The 16,141-nt window shown below is 37.6% G+C and overlaps 1 protein-coding gene across 2 annotated transcripts in view; it reads right to left on the bottom strand.

Moving 5' to 3' along the window:
* APBA2 (amyloid beta precursor protein binding family A member 2) overlaps positions 1-16,141 on the bottom strand; it is an 86,669-nt gene that overhangs the window by 17,055 nt on the left and 53,473 nt on the right. The window contains exons 3-7 of one of the 2 annotated variants that reach the window (XM_083870632.1): positions 10,308-10,388; positions 9,113-9,149; positions 4,257-4,402; positions 2,900-2,935; positions 1,248-1,334 (exon numbers count right to left, since the gene is read on the bottom strand). In XM_083870632.1, coding sequence (XP_083726758.1) covers positions 1,248-1,334; positions 2,900-2,935; positions 4,257-4,402; positions 9,113-9,149; positions 10,308-10,388 — 387 coding nt within the window. The remainder of the gene's footprint in view (positions 1-1,247; positions 1,335-2,899; positions 2,936-4,256; positions 4,403-9,112; positions 9,150-10,307; positions 10,389-16,141) is intronic. The other variant, XM_083870633.1, reaches the window with a different exon arrangement.

The following is a 16,141-nucleotide window of genomic DNA, read 5'->3' as shown; positions in this document are numbered from 1 at the left end:
AAAATAATCATTTTCCTGGAGATACTATCATTACCCTCACATTACAGGATAGTAATCGTCTCCTAAATTTCAGGAAGAAGGTGCTTCATAGTTTCCATTGTTAATGATTTTAATTAAAACCAAAACTCTAAATGTAGAGTGCTAAATTTATCTATATTCAAGTGTCTCCTAGAGTTTCAGTTCATTTCTTCACTTAGCCATATTTTTGAACTCTGAACTGATACACCAAGTTAAAAGTTCAACAACCATTTTCTCTTTCTATTTTCCAAGTTGTTTATGAAAATACTGAACAGTACTACATTAGAGAAACATACTTGTGAGTCTCACTCTGCCCTCTTTCTCTTTATACTGCCACACAGAAGGCAATATATCAGACATAACTACACTCTGAAGGTTTTATAAGCATGCTTCTATCTCTAGATATATATCTAGATCATATAATCTAGAAAATATTACATGATATTAAAGCCTTATCTAAGTAAAGAGATAACATGCTGCTTCTGTGTCAAGGACAAATATATTCCCTAAACAAAGGAAAACTATTTATTTGACATGATTTACTTCTGACAAAAGTTGCTAAAATCACCTTTTTCAATAACTCTCATAAGAATGAAAATCTGAAGATTTCCTGTAAGTATGATAGAAGTAATCTCACAAGATTACTAAATATTGGGATCCATGTATAAATTATTTGTATTTAGTTGCAAATTCCTCAAAAATACCTTTTTATGAGGATCACCTCTTGTTGAATATGCAAGCATTCCTAGAAGATGAGGCTGATCATTGCTGTGGGCTCCAGATGCAGCTTTTATATGAATGATTAATAATTTACCTTAGGCAAGAGGACTGTGGCTCAGTGTGATTTATGGAAAAAAATTGAGATTAAATGTTAAAAATGGCACGATATGAATGGCTTAGTCAAAGCAGCAAATGACTTCCCTGTTGGACTGTAAATCTGGGTTCTGAAGCTGTTCCAGAGGAGTGTTGTTCATGCATTCTGAAAGGCTTTTGAATCTTTTTTTTCATTGAATTGAATTGTAGCTCAATTATAGCAACATATCTTCCAATATATCAAAAAAGCAAAACAGGTGTCAATGTTACTATACTGACAAGTGTTAGAAAAATAGGAGCTCTTTTTGAATACTCTGAATACCTGAATTTATCCAGGTTCAATAAAGTGTCCCATTAACTGTATAAGAGCACAGTCTAACTCAACATTATTCTCCAAGAGTTTAAATCCAACTTACCTGTGTGTCTGCATTTAGAACTTTGATTCTCTGTGTGGAGATGAACAAATCCACTTCAGTCAAGGCCTGGGAATCTCCCTCTGAAGTCTAAAAGATAGATGCTTTGTTACAAGAGATTTTTAATTTTCAAAATGACAAATTCACTGACTGCTTCAAGCATAATGTGATGTGAGGCAACTGCACTTTAAACCATTACAGAGCTGGCTATTCAAAGGTGTTTCCAAAGACATGCAAAGAGTACATTTATTGCATAGACAGAGTGAGGCCTACTCTGATCTTCTAGGTAAGAGGGAATGTTTGGAGCCTGTGGGATTGACAGCTCAAGTATCAAAATTTTCTATTTATAGCCAAAACAGGAGAAAAAGTATGGCTGTTTTTTCCTCACTTTCTCACTGATGCACTTCAGTACTTGAGGCACCAGACTCAATAAAGTAGTAGAACTGAGAAGGTGACTTAGTCCCTATCAGCTGTTTAGCCCTTGCCACCTTCAGTGAGCTCACCAAAAGAAGTGCAAACTGATGCTCAGTACTGTGGTGGGAGTTAGGACAGTTTTTTCAGCTTTTTGATATTTTCCTAGAAAATAAAGAACCAAGCACTGAACTAATGTTTGTCTCATATCACAGAAGGCCATCAGGGGACTTTTAGACCACAACTTCTTCTGAGCACTGCTCACTAGGGAAACACTTCCATACCCTATCAGGAGGCATGGTCACAGAGCAAGAGGGATTACAATGTGATGCCACGCTCCAATGGGAGTCCTGGCTCTGTCCACTTGAGAAAACAGGAGAAGTGGCAAAGCAGCTGCTGCCTCTCACTGAAGCATTGTCCAAGAGCTTCCCTAATTCTCTAGTCCAGTAGGAACATATGGATTCCTCCAAGCTGTTTGGCCACAGGGCACCACTGCAGCTGGTATGGAGCAGCACCCGTGGCAGCGGCCTCAGAATAAAATAGCCACAGATTGTCTCAGCCTGGGCAAAAGGCAGGCACCAGTCTCCAGGTCAAACACGGGCTCATGATGAGAATGATGTATTTGCTAATCTTTCTTGGAGTTATAAAGGCTTAGCTATGCCTATAATTCATTTAGATTAATTTTATTCAAATTATCTTCCAGCGAAATACAAAGCAAGCACATACTTTGGCAGAGGCTGCTTGTATTGCTTCCATCCTTATGGTGATAGTTTTGTCAACTGTATTTAGTTATTTGAAGTATTGTTTTTAACTGAGTGCAATGTTTCCTGTATGAATTGTTCCAGCTACTATGTGGCGAATTTATTTTGGTTTTAAATATCAACAATAATTTAATAAATATATAGCAAGTCACAGGCACAGGAAGTACGTCTTACTGCTTTGGTTAGTAAAATCAAAATAAACATTTCATTCAGAAACATCTCCCAGATAACAATGGCTGTACATCTGGAGTAAACAAATCACAGGTATTCAACAGGAGAAGGGCAGCAGACAGGCACTCCAGCAAATGAACAATGAAGAAAATGAGTTCATTTTACTCCATTCACTATTCTAATGCCGACCAAAGAAGAAACCAAAATGACAACTTTATGAGGATCTGTAATGAAAGACATGACACTCCATGGAAAACAAGGACAACAAAAATGTAAGTAAACATTAGCATTCAAGAAAAACAGTTTACACACCGCTTTTTTCTTGATTTTAGCCGCCTTTTGCATCCTCTGAGGAGTAGCATAAAAAAAAGAATGCAGACAGATGTACACACAGGGAAAGAGAAAAGACAGTGTGGGAAGTCAGGGAAAATTTGACTGTGAATCCAGACTGCTGAAAATTAAAAAACTGGGAGCAGTGGGGGAAGGATGTGCAAGAAAGATTTGTTTATACCTTATGCAGTTCTCAAGCATAATTGGATTTCATGGCATGATCATTTTCCATCAATTACAAAAGAATTGGTACCAAAGCGTTGTCTGTTATCAGCTGCTCCCAACACTTATCCTGCCAAATTTACAGCAGTCAAAAATGGCAGCACATGCATCTTAAACCCAAGGTTTTGTCTCCATGTTCATCACACATCTACATGTAACTGTTGAACAAAACACAGCTCAAGCTCCCTGCCATGGCTGTCTAGAGTACTCAAGTACCCCTGACAGATTTCGGTTGGTATTAATGCATAAAACAGTTTTTAGGGAGTTAATTGCAATCAACAATTACTTACTGTAGCTTGAGATATCACAATATGCTAAATAGAAACAGAAAAGTTTGGAAAGTTTAAAGAACTGGACCTTTCTTGCATTCAATTTCTTTCTAAATGCTAAAGAATCATCAGTCATGACAATCTCTTGTAAGTGGCCTTTCCAAACTTGTTTCCTTCAAAACCATGCAAATTTTAGCAATTTAATATTTCCTTGATTATGCACATACTTTTTCTCCTAGCATTTAAATCTGCCTCTAACATTGTGTTTATTCAGATGGGGTATTTACAGCAGAGGTAAAATAACGTCTAAAATAAAAATCTCCTACTTATATTCTTAACCATAAAACTATTTTCTTTACACAGCTGTATGAAGCAGTCTATGATACATTATTTATGAAGAAATTGTTCACTGTAAATAACACCAAATCCAAACACAATAGCAATTAATATTCTTGTCCTTAAAAAGTCATAATATAAGTAATAATATTGAGACATTTTCTCAATTTGTAGTAAGTTAAAGGAAGTAATAACAGAAGAGTAAAACCACAGTCAAACAAATATCCCAGTGCTTTCCCACTGGAATATTTTCTAATTGCAATCTGCAATTTGTCTCTCATACCTGAATTTGTTAAACAGCTTCCAAAGAATTTTGAACAGACTCCAGAATAGTTTATATTTTGCTCTATATATTTTTACAGCAAGCACTGTAAACTAATGGCATTTACAATCCTGATCTATACTTACCTAACTGCAGCTCAGGAGGGGTGTGAGGCTGCAGATCCTGCACCAGTCAGGGATCAGCTGTGAAAGGATCAGAGAGTGCTCTAGAGCCCATGAAGGTGCCCTACCTTGACACGACTCACGGCCTCCTGGGCCTGCATCATCCGGATGTTTTTGGAGGGGTTGCGCTCGGACAGCAGCTGGGTGGAGCCCAGGTAATTGGCGGCAAAGATGATTCCATCAATGAGGTCCTCGGGCTCACAAGGTCCTGGAACTGACAGGAGGCAGTCAGTTACTGCCTTTCTGAGGAGTGGGGAGGTGAGAAATTGAATAAAGGATATTGAGGCTTGAACAACCTTTCTAGTACTGGGACTATGCTCACCATCCTCTTTAGTCAGCTGTTAAGCTTTACATCCAACTCGATTAGATTGACAGTAAAGAACAGTCATTCCAGAGCTTGGCTGAAATCTCTTGATAGTGAACATTTTTTTATTCCTCAACAGTTTTATAAAACAAATGTGCTTTGAGCTAGATCCACTTGATGACCTTCTAATCCATTTTTTTTTTGCATAAAAATCTTGTGTGAGGAGAAAAATGACACTGAAGGGGAATGTTAATTTAAAAAAAAAAAGGTTTATTGTTCAGTGTTGAATTTATTTATAATCAAGTCGATGTGGAAGATTATTATGTGGAAAAGAAAAAAATATATGGCATGCTATGCTGATTAAATTTACTGAAATAGTGATTTACACATACATTTTTAGTGAGTTTAATATCCTTCCTATTCCATTCTAATCTAGCAAAAGTCTTCCAACAGAATATAAACATGATTAAAAGGAGTGACTTTCCTCTTTAGGCAGTGTTGCTGACATTTATTCATCCCTGCAGATCTCAAATCCACCTGCCAGAAATCTCACCCCCCTGAAAAACCCAGAATCTTTGTAATTCAGTACTCAAGGTATATAAACATGTAGATATATATTTATACCAGCCCTGTACTCTTCAGAGACCTGAGATTAACTAACAATGCTCACACAAATTGGAGTTACTTGGTTTGCTATCAAACACCACAGATTTAATCTTCAAAAGGATAATTATATACCACAGAACACATTTGATTTAGCTCACATCTGTACAAATCCAGTAAGGGTTTAGACCTTCATTATAACTCAGAATAAAATTCTGTGGAATTTAAAATTTTTGAACTACTGGAAAAGCATAAAAAAATATCTTGACAATCTCCACTAGAAGTATGAAAACCCTCAAAGAAACCCTTGAGAAGCCAGTAATTTAGAAGTCACTGAAACTCTTCAAAAAGGCCAAATCTTTCAATATCTCAAAAAACAATCCTTGTTCTTGCAGCCTTAATTCACTAAAAGAAATCAAAGAAAATTAAAATTCCACAAGAACTATTCCTGTATCACCGCTTCTCTGTACCATTATGTTTTTCAGCAGGTGAATGGTGTATTTTGTATGATGGTGTTATTCATTTGTCTTTTCAAGTCTAAAACACAGTCTCATACATCTGTACTTCTTGCAGCATGCAACAAAATACTAATGTTGCATGATATTGACATCTTGTTTCAAGGGCAGCAGAGAAGGAAATTAATTAATAACGTGAATTTAATGTTAAGGTAGCAAAACTTCATTAGAAATCTGCATCAACAGGCTCACTCAAAATTAAAGTAGCTTTAATTTTGTTTTCTTTCATTCACTTCGGGCTAAGTAAATGAGGCTAAATTGAATCAAGATTACTTTAACTCTGAAATAGGCTTACCCACATGTTTAAATCAGTTTAAGTAAACTCCCTTAGTAGGTAATTTAGATTAATTTTCTTGAAATGTTTGTGTCTGAGGACAAGTAAAACTGCAATTCTTTGTGCAAATTCTCATACAATCATTACTACCTTGAGCAAAATGCCCAGGGTATCTTTGGGGTCTCGTGCAACCTATGGATGCTACAAAGGAAACAACCGCTTCTCCTCATATCTTGGCTGTTTGTGACAGCAATGGTGTTTATAACTAATCTGTATGAAAAAAATTCTTGAGCATGGAAATAATCTAGGGTGTTAAGCAATTTTATAATCCTAATGTTACTTATTTGGATTCTTTAAAGACTGGGCTTTTGGTTGGATGTCATTGCATTGTCTCTTCATAGCTTTAGAAAATGATGTTTTGCAGAATCATTGTACTAGAAACAAAGTCAGCTACATCATATATAAATCAACAGCATGCAGAAAATGCTTACAGGAATAGATAATACAGAAAAAAAGACCAAAAAAAAAAGACATGTTGGGCAGAAAACATTTCCAACATACATTTCCCATCATGAAGGCAATGTAAGCAATTGTCAGGTAAACAAGAGATGTATTGGAAGGATGGAATGATGCTGAAAATTGCCAGGGTCAAATTGGGTCACCTGGGTGTTTTCTCCCCTTATTTCTGTCTGCTTTAAATAATGCAAAAATGCAGACTTGGCTGAGGTCCCAGCTCATCAGAGCACTTAAGCATGCCCTTGACTGCAAGCATGTGTAAAGGCTTACTGATGAGGAAAGGAAGAAGGAACAGGTTTCAAATGTGAAGGGCAGTTTAATGTGAGCAAAGATTGGAATTTTATGTTGAATATTGATGCTTAAACATTAGATAACTATTTCTGAAAAATCAAATTGCAAATTTCTGCACTTGTCAAGGCAATAAGGATTACTTGGTTTTCTGCTGATTTACTACTGTAACAAGTTTAAAGATATTTCTAGACTAAGTAGACTAGGTCCAAACATTTTTTAAATTAACGTTTGTATTCATAAAAAAAAAAGAAAAAAAAAAAAAGAAAACTCAAGAATAACAAAAAACCCCAATAATTTAGCATTATTGAATTCATTAATCTGTTAGGAAGGCATTTTTATTTCTCCTTATCATCATGTAAGCCAAGGATTCAGATAGCATTTAGAGACTGCACTCTGAGCACAGAAGTTCAGTTTCCTGCTGAACTATCAGACTCCATGAAGTCACTGAGACCTTGGGACATGTGGCACTGCAGCAGATTATTCATAAGGAGTAAAGGGACCCAGGGCATCAGTCACCTTCCAGAATGTCTATCTACAACTCCCATTTTCTGACTGACTTCTTTACTTCATCATGCTTGTTACTGTGTAAGGGAATAAGATCTATGGTGGTAGGACAGTGCAGAAAAGCCTGAACCACTGAACATAGAACTAATTACTCCTATGAGCATGTAGTGGTACTACTATTGAAACAATTCTAACAGCAAAGGGCATTTTGGTATGATAGATTAAAAGATATTTCTTATGTTCACGTGGCATATGAAAAATATTATGTACCAATAGAAACACAGATATAGCTACTGTAGTTAAGGAGTCATGCTGTAAGTGCTTTAAAATTGAATAGGAACATAACCAGAATATGGTTGTGGTATTGCTGTCAAAGCTCAGGGAACAATAGCAGTGTTAGCTGGAAGAACCTTTTCTCATGTGCAGAAGGGTCTTGTGCTTTTTTTGGGACTCTACGTACAAATTAATAATAAAACCTGTGTTTTTCTCTGAGTTCAGAGAGCAGTTCATGTAAGCTATCATAAGCTCCTAGTGAGACATGTATTTATTTGTATTAGACAATGCCATACAATACCTGCAATAGAAAAAGCCTAATAGACAGCTTATCCTCACATACTGTGCCACTACAGAAAAAATCAGAGCAAGCAAAATGATTGAACTAAAAAAAGGTATTATATTATGTAAAGGGTATCCTGACCCCTTTTCAGCAGAGTAGTGAGCTGACTGGTATGTAAAGAAAAAGACATAACCTTTTTATCCCAGTAAAATTAAAACGTGCAGTTGTATCTGTAGCACCGTGAGGGGGAATTGTCTCGCCTGCTTTAAAGTTCTGTGCATGCTGGCCTTGCTTTATGTTTGCCCACTACACAATCAGCAGATGCTTATTACAAAGCATCAGCTTGCTTTCTTGTCTCTGCCACCCTTGGGGAATGCATTGAAATGTACCTCTATTTAGAGCCCGTTAGCCAGTACATGCCAAGTGTTCCATGTAATATCCCTCAGATGTCAACCTGAAGGGACAATCTTTGAACTTCCCATTTATTCTACTTCTTTAAGTAAATTACTGAAACAGAAAATGCTTGTCAAGATGGTAAGATCAGAGAATAAAAGAAAAATGTCTTGGACATCCTAATATTATTCTAAATTGCATTAAGTTTTCCCTGAGTTGAGAATGGCATTAGGAATTAAGTTTTTCACATTCTTTTAAGGCTTCTATTGTGCGTATTCATGGCAGATCTAAGGTATCAGATTCTTGAAAGTGTCCTACTGTCTTTTCTCACTTTACAGTGTAGTCATTTTCTTTGCAGGAAGAGCTGTGTGCATTTTCCCTACAAAAAGTTCTTCAGCTGTCTGTGAATCAGAGAATGGTGATGTTTTTCAGCACAATCCTGTTTTATTTCTGTCCACCTGCTTGCATTAATAAATTGACTTGTTTTTCTTCTAACAGAATATATGTAATAGCACTGCTGAAGAGATTGAAGAAACACATGAAAGCTTTGCTCTCCTGAACAGAGGATTGGATTACCATTGTTTGGTCAGGTCAGGAGAACCTTTCCATTTGTGCTGACAACTGAGGTTCCCAGAGTGCAACAATGGGCTCTGAAGAACACAGTGCTCTTACACATTTGTAAACCTCCTGGTGGGCCCACTGTTACACCCTTTTTAACCCCTTCCAGATTTGTAGCTGTTCTTCATTTTCACCTGAATCCTTCTGGGAGCTCTACCTGCTCCTCCTTTTTATCACCACTAGGCCCCCACTGCCATAAGGAGAGTGAAAATGTTAAATACTTCCATACTTGAACTTCTCAGCTGTGTTCTCTTGGGTTTGACTCGGTTTTAAAACTGTGATCTTTTATATATATTAAAGTGTTTGCTTCCACTTTATCCTACTTTAACTATGGATGATGTCAAACTTACCATCAACAAAACTTGGAAAGGAAGACACTTTCTTTGTCTGTTGAGAAATAAAAATGGTATAGCTGTAACAAAATAACTTTCACACATTGAAATGAATTGTTACTATATTTAAACAGCTGACCACTGTCACACAGGCTCTGTTTAGCACACTGAATACATTACATAGTCATTAACCCAACCTAACTGTTACTCAGTGCTCTGTACTTGGGAGTCTCAAAGTATTTCAAGGTCCCACCAGACAAAAAAATAAGGGACACATGGGGAAGACCATGAAAATGGCCTAGGAAGTCAGATTTCAAATGAACAATACAAACCAGCAATTCCCAATACAATCAGTTGCCTACTAAATCACATTGCCTATTAGTGATATCCCAAATTTCCAATAAAGAACATTTAACAATGTTTTACAAAGCAAGATTCTAGTCAGTGAATGAGAAGAACTGTCCCTGACTGCTCAGTACATGGAATTACACTTATCTTAGCAGGGTCCATAAAAGTGCTCTTCCTAGGCTACTCTCCTTAGTCTCAGTGAACAGATACAGCCCTTCCATTCCTTGTCTTTTGCAAGCCTCCTCAGTCATTCAAATTTCCAGGAAAGAGGCTGATTTCTCCATTACGGGAAAAGGCTTTAGAAAGTGTCTCTTCGTTAATATAACAGGCTACAGGCTAAATATGTTATGGTTTTGAGATAAGAGACTCCTGCTTTTAAGTCTCAATTTCATTTCACTGTGTCTAGCCCCAAGCATAACTCATTCTGCATTCTCTGTCTTCTTTGCTCCAGTCTTCAGTGACAAGAGCAGGTCTGTCTATCACTGTGTCTCTCCACAGCTGACTAAGCCAGGACTGACTTTGGGAGGGGGTGGGAGAGGAATGGAAGCAGAACACAATTTCTTTTGGATGCCACTTTTGCACTCCAATAACCCAAAAAGAGAACTTCTGGAGTGTTCTCCCTACTCTGCATGTCATCAGAAAATTTTAGGCTTGAACACACACCATAGACAGTTACATAAAATGAGTGAGGCAGCAAAAATTCATGGGTATAGTTTAAAGCCTTTTCAGAGTAGGCAGATATGGTATTTACTGTCAGTTCAGGAAAAGAAAGGGAGCCGAGGTTTGTGTGTGTGAGAGGGAGAAGGCTGCCAGGGTGAGGGCTGCAGGAAGCCAGGCAGCACAACTGGCAGCCCCAGGTACCTACCTCGGGGGGATTGTTATTGTCAACGGGGCCATTGAGGTCTGAACGCTGCTGCTTCCTGGGCTGCTCTAAACCGTTGCACATCTGCAAGAAAAAAGAAAGGATTTCATATCCTTTTGTTTTCTAGAAGGTTTCAAAATAAAGCAGAGATTTCAGTGGAAGTCAATGATGCAAAGAGGATCAGAAAATTTTGACCAGATTAAATTAAATAAAAATTCACAGAACATTACCTCTATTTATCATGTTCTCCATTACTTATCTGAAGTTATTTATGTACAATGAATATTCATTACTGGTACCAAAATATCATAATGGGATATGGCAGTTGGAATTTCCTACTGTAATTTAGGAAATATCAGTTTCACATAAAAATGTTCAGCTGTTTAATTATAATAAAGTATCTACTTTGATGTAAATAATAGTACATTTCAATTATCATTAAGTAGAAGTTACAGTACTGATTTAAATTTAAATTATTTTATGTCAATGCAAATTTTTCATATGAAATTAAGTCAAATGCTATCATGTCCAAATAAATCAGGAGGCAAAGTCAGAATTTTTAAATGTGTTTATTCTCATTACTGTACAAAATCAAAACAGCTCTAATAGCCATCTCTGATCTGAAAAACAGAATTCTAGCACTGAATGTAGGATCCTGTGTTTGTAGGAGGTATTTCATCTCCTTCCTCATGGGCCAAGCAAATCTACAGGATGCTGGCAGTACAACCTCAGGCTCCAGAAGAAATGTGAAAGAGAAAATATAAAATCATACACAAAGAAAACACTAAACTAACATTATATTAAACTACAGAACACTTTTTTCCTGTTCCAGTAGTCTCAGGGACAGAATTTCTTTTCAGATCTGACCCAAGTCACACAACACCAGCACCCAACATGGAGAGTGCCCATGTCTGGTGAGTGCCAAGAAAATGAAGTTTTCATGGCTCAGATTTTCAGTGTTACAAATCTGGAAAACTAAGGTGCTTTCTGGAACAAATTTTTATGGTTTAGGATATTTAATTTTTCCCTTTTTTCTTAGTTTCCCCATAATGTGTAGAACTGAGGACCAAAATGCCACTGCCATTGTAAAGCTTCAGAAATAAAAACTTGTATTGACAGTTGTGCAAATGGAAACCACTGAGGATTATTTGAAAGGGTCAGCCTGAACGTTAAATGGGAATATGACTCCTTGGCTTCTGACCTTCAAACACAGTATGTAGCTGTAGGCAAAGCAAGTCTTTATGTTCACCTCTAGACAAATTATTCCCTACGACTAATATTTAGTCAGAGGAATGAAATATGCTAACAAAGCAGGCACATTTGAGCTCAGTAATGACAATTTTCAGGTAAGACAATATACACAAAGCAAAGATTCACCCAAGTAGTAAGTAGGACTTTAATAAAGAAACAACTGTCTGAGATATACTGAGCTATACCCAGACTTGGGAAACTCACCATATCCCTGCTTATAAACACTATTCTGTTTGAGACAAGACAAATCTAATTATATTGCATGGCTAAACTAATAGGGAGCCATCTGTATTGATGTGCAGTGAAATATATTAATGAGGTAAGCAAATATCTAGGGGACTTAAATAAAGCAAGCATAATAATCATACATTATTCCCTAAAGTAGCAGGATTTAGATCAAGTATCCTTTAAGCAGGGATTATGACATGGCCACAATGAAGACACATTAAACTGTAAACACTGGCAGCAAATACATTAACTCTAATATGTACAACAGAATGCCAGTGTTTTTAAAGCTCTGTCAGTTCTCATTATCATACACTTGACTGAACTAAAAATGCACCTGCATGTAAAGAAAGAATTGTCTGTTTTTGTAAGCATCACCTGGGTGCTGTAACATTGAAACAGGTCTCTGCCTCAAATCTGCCATCTCAGTCAGCCCTGGGGATTGTAATATCAATCATGCTCTGTGGTAATTGTTGCATATGCAGTTCTACACAGTCCTAAAAAAAAAACCTGACTAAACATTTGTATAGCTTCTCAGTTTTGATTTATCCAGAGGTGTGATTTACTGGAACTCCAATTTTCAGGATTTCAGGAACATGAACAAAGCTTACTTGTTCCCAGTCACATCTGTACTCTATGTCATTATCGTGTGCTTCCTGGTTCCAAAGAGAAGCCAAAGCAGAATTCACAATAAGTTTGGATCAATCACACCGCCTCCACAAAGAACATAACCAATGTTTTTTCTTATTATTTGGTGTCCAAAAATAGGGCCATTATTTTTGCCCCAGAGTTTTGCCTATGTGTTTAGCAGCCCCAGAGTAATTAGTCAGAATCTCAGGTATAAAGGACTCATCCATTCCTTTTAGGCATATCTGTCCAAACAAATGGTCTGCCTCTGGCTGATCTATTAACACTTTGCTATTTAAAGAGGTTGTGATGGAGAGGGAAGGGTGTCACTGTGAGCACTTCCTGCAAACAAAACTGACTGTAACATCACATTACTGCGCTCTTCCCAGCTTTGGAGGTAGCACAGCCTTCAGCAGCAGCCCATGTAAGGGGAGCTGTGCCTCTCTCACACTTTCTGTGCCCAACAACTGCCTGCAGAAGGAAATACAGGGAGAAGGGCTTTGTTAGTGTGTTTAAACATGAAAATAATGAGCCTTATGTTCCACACCTGCCCATCTCTTAAGCAGCAATGCTGCTTTCATTAGCAAATAATGTGTTCAGAGACCAGTGTACTGGCTTATATATTCTGAAACTCATCTTGAAGATGGCTAAGCTTTTTGGAAAAGAGATGTTTTGTGGTGGGTTCCAGCTGAAAAAGGTTCCTTGTGGTAGGCTCTAAGGAGAAAAATACTAGTCTTCTTGGGAAAGAGTCGTTTTGTGGTGAATTGACAGAATTGTTGTTACTCGTTGAACAAGTAAACCCATAGACCTGACTGGCCTTCCAGCCAGGTTTGTTGCCTCTCTCTAGAACAAAAGCAAAACAGACGGATCTTATGTTTGCCACTTAAGGACAAAATTTTCATTACTATATTCTGTGATGTGTTGTTTTCTGTTGACAGTTTATCATTGGGTGATGTGTCCTTACCTCAAGCTACATCTAAAACATCCTTTAAAAGAAGATGTGGTAGCCTAGTATCAAGTCTCTTGTGGCAGTTCTGTTCCTATGAAATTGCACAAGTGAAATAAGCTCCCTGCTGAAGGCTGCTGATGTGTAATGGAATGGGCTAATGCACCTCCCTGAGCACTGCATTAGTTATCCTCAGCACTGGTAACATTGTCAGGAGCTGCAGTTTGGCCCAGCAGGATCCTCTCACCAAGACAGACTCTGAATGAGGCACCTCTTGACTAGATGAAGGTTTTCTGATTGTGATCACAGGAAAAAAGGTCAGACTTCACACTCTTCTCTCACGAATATTCCATTACTTATGTGTTAATTTAGTAGTGGTGCTAGTATGCCTCAGGAGTGAAGAGAAAAAAATTCTGACAAGTAATTCCGAGTAAGCAAATCAAGTTTAGGAAAAGGGGAGTCAGAGTAAGTTGAGAGATCTAAGCATTCCACAAAATTATTTCAATGCTCTATCGAATTTCAATAGACATTAAAATAATTGCCAATTTATTTTTACCACCTCAAAGAGCCTTTTTTTTTTCTTTTGTCCTCGCATATATTTAAAATTGAGACCCAGCCATGATGCGTTTCAGAGAAACAGCTCTGCTGAATTCTTAGGGAGTTGTAATTAGGAGCACATGCTGCCTTCTGATTTAAACTTCCAGAGAAGACTTTGTCACTAATGCATCTTTAGGCAACAGATATTGATTTTGCTGTCAGCTGCTGTCAGGAGCTGAGGCTAAAAGTCTGTGGCTTGGCCAATTAGCACAGAGAAACCGGTTTTGTTTGAGACCCTTTGGACTGTTTAGCACTTTCTAGTAAGTATTTGGTAAGTTTGGGAACTGTCACTTGGTAACAGCTGTTTATTAGTTCTGCCCCACAGCTGCCTAGAACACACAGGAGAATGCAGAAACCTTCTTTAATAGTCTTCATTTATACCCATTTGTGTTTTCTACAATCTGGTCTCAAATGCATCCCATAATATGCAGACTGACTTCCAGCAAGACATTCCTAAGAATACACATTTTCTAAACTATTATCTTAGTTTCTTCACACTGTTCTAAAGATGAAATCCTTTACAGACAAAAGGCTCCTGGATTTGGACTCTGCAGCAGCAGAGCACTGTCCCCATGCTGAGAGAAGGAAATAAATAAACGTGAAAAAGCTAAGGGGAGCATACTATGTGCATAAAATAACAAATGCACCTTCCTGCTTGCTCATTGTTTACAAAAACTGACATAGACATAGTATATCTTGATTTAACCTAGAAGCATTCAAATCTACATTTATCTAAAGATAACTGAGGCAAAAAAACTGCTCTATATGCAATATGTCTGCCTCTGTCATCCCTTTCAGCCTGATATTTTGTACTGTGAGATGCACACTTATAATAACAAATCTTTTAGCAAGGTGACAAAACCAAGGCTCTTCTAAGCAGTTTCTCTGCAAACAGTAAGTTTAGAATGCAAATGTACTCTAGCCTTGGGTTATTTCCCTTTCACTATGGAAGAAATTGAATTATTGTATTTGATTTAAATATTGTAGTTAAAATTATGGCTGTCTTGGTTTCACAAATGAGACACAGATTCATTTAGGCAATACTCTAATTCCATCCATCCCTTTGATGGTTCATAGTAAATATTAAAAGAATTGAATGTCCCAAAAGAAAAACAAAATCCTCTGCACTTTATCTAAATTCTATGAGGTCCAATATTAATGCTAAACATCCAACCACACCTTGTGCTAAGGACTTTTAAGGAGCTATTAAGTAAAGTTGGGCAGAAATGGGTACTGAACTCATTGTAACGCCCTCACCATGAGCCTGATTTTGGGTAAAGCTGAGAATGATGACCCGCAGTAGGTAAGAACACAGCAAGGTAAGACCAGTCTTGCCATGACACACATTCAAGTAATGCTTGCCAAAAGTTATTGAACTTGGTTTTCACTCTTTCTTTTACACCACTGAAGGCTTGGGTGGGTAGAGGGAGAATTACCTCCTGTCTCCAACTGAGAGCCTCAAATACCACTTCCCAGCTTTTTGCCTTGGAGCTTTGTGTTCTTCTCTTCAGTGAAGTGCCCACAGCAGCTGTGCCTTGTCACCTTTCTTCTAAATGAAATGTCTGCCTTGTCTCCCAGTTTGTTTAGCCTGATCTGGAGCAGATACCTGTACTGCTGTATCTCTAATTCCCTGTCTCTATGTTTGAAGGAATGAAACACTGTGTACTGTCCAGTGCTCTCTATTCATTAAGACAGGAGCTTGTGGTTGCTATTAAAAGTGATGGTCTAAGCTCAGGCTTCATCCAGCCTGGGGTTACCCATCACAGTAGTGCTTCCTCATTATTAAATAAGATGAAGGCATTGGTCCAAGACTGACAGGAAATAACAAACAAAGCCTCAGACAGGCAGTTCAGGAATCCTTAGGTGCTTTTGGTTTTTTCACACTGGGGCAGTTATACCAATACCCAGGTGTTACACAACCCTCAGCTGTAAGGAGTCTTTAAGAATGACAAAGGTTCAGCGCAGTTCAGCTCAGCTTCTGATAAATAAACTTCAAAACAACAAAAAGTTGTTGAAATAAAAGTCTGTTTCAAATATTGTTTTGAATGGGTAATCATTCAGTGGGGTGAGGGGGAACCCCAACAATTATTTAGTCAAGCATTAAGGAATTTCTTATTTCTTATTCAGGAAACCCTCTTGTCTTTTGTTCTGCAAATATTTTAAGAACTTGCAAGGAACAACATTCCCAGTA

The sequence above is a fragment of the Zosterops lateralis genome (genome assembly GCF_965231275.1).
Source record: "Zosterops lateralis genome assembly, chromosome: 13".
NCBI classification, from domain to species: Eukaryota; Metazoa; Chordata; class Aves; order Passeriformes; family Zosteropidae; genus Zosterops; species Zosterops lateralis.
The sequence above is the reverse complement of the archived record's forward strand: the minus strand, read 5'-3'. Positions and strand labels throughout refer to the sequence as shown.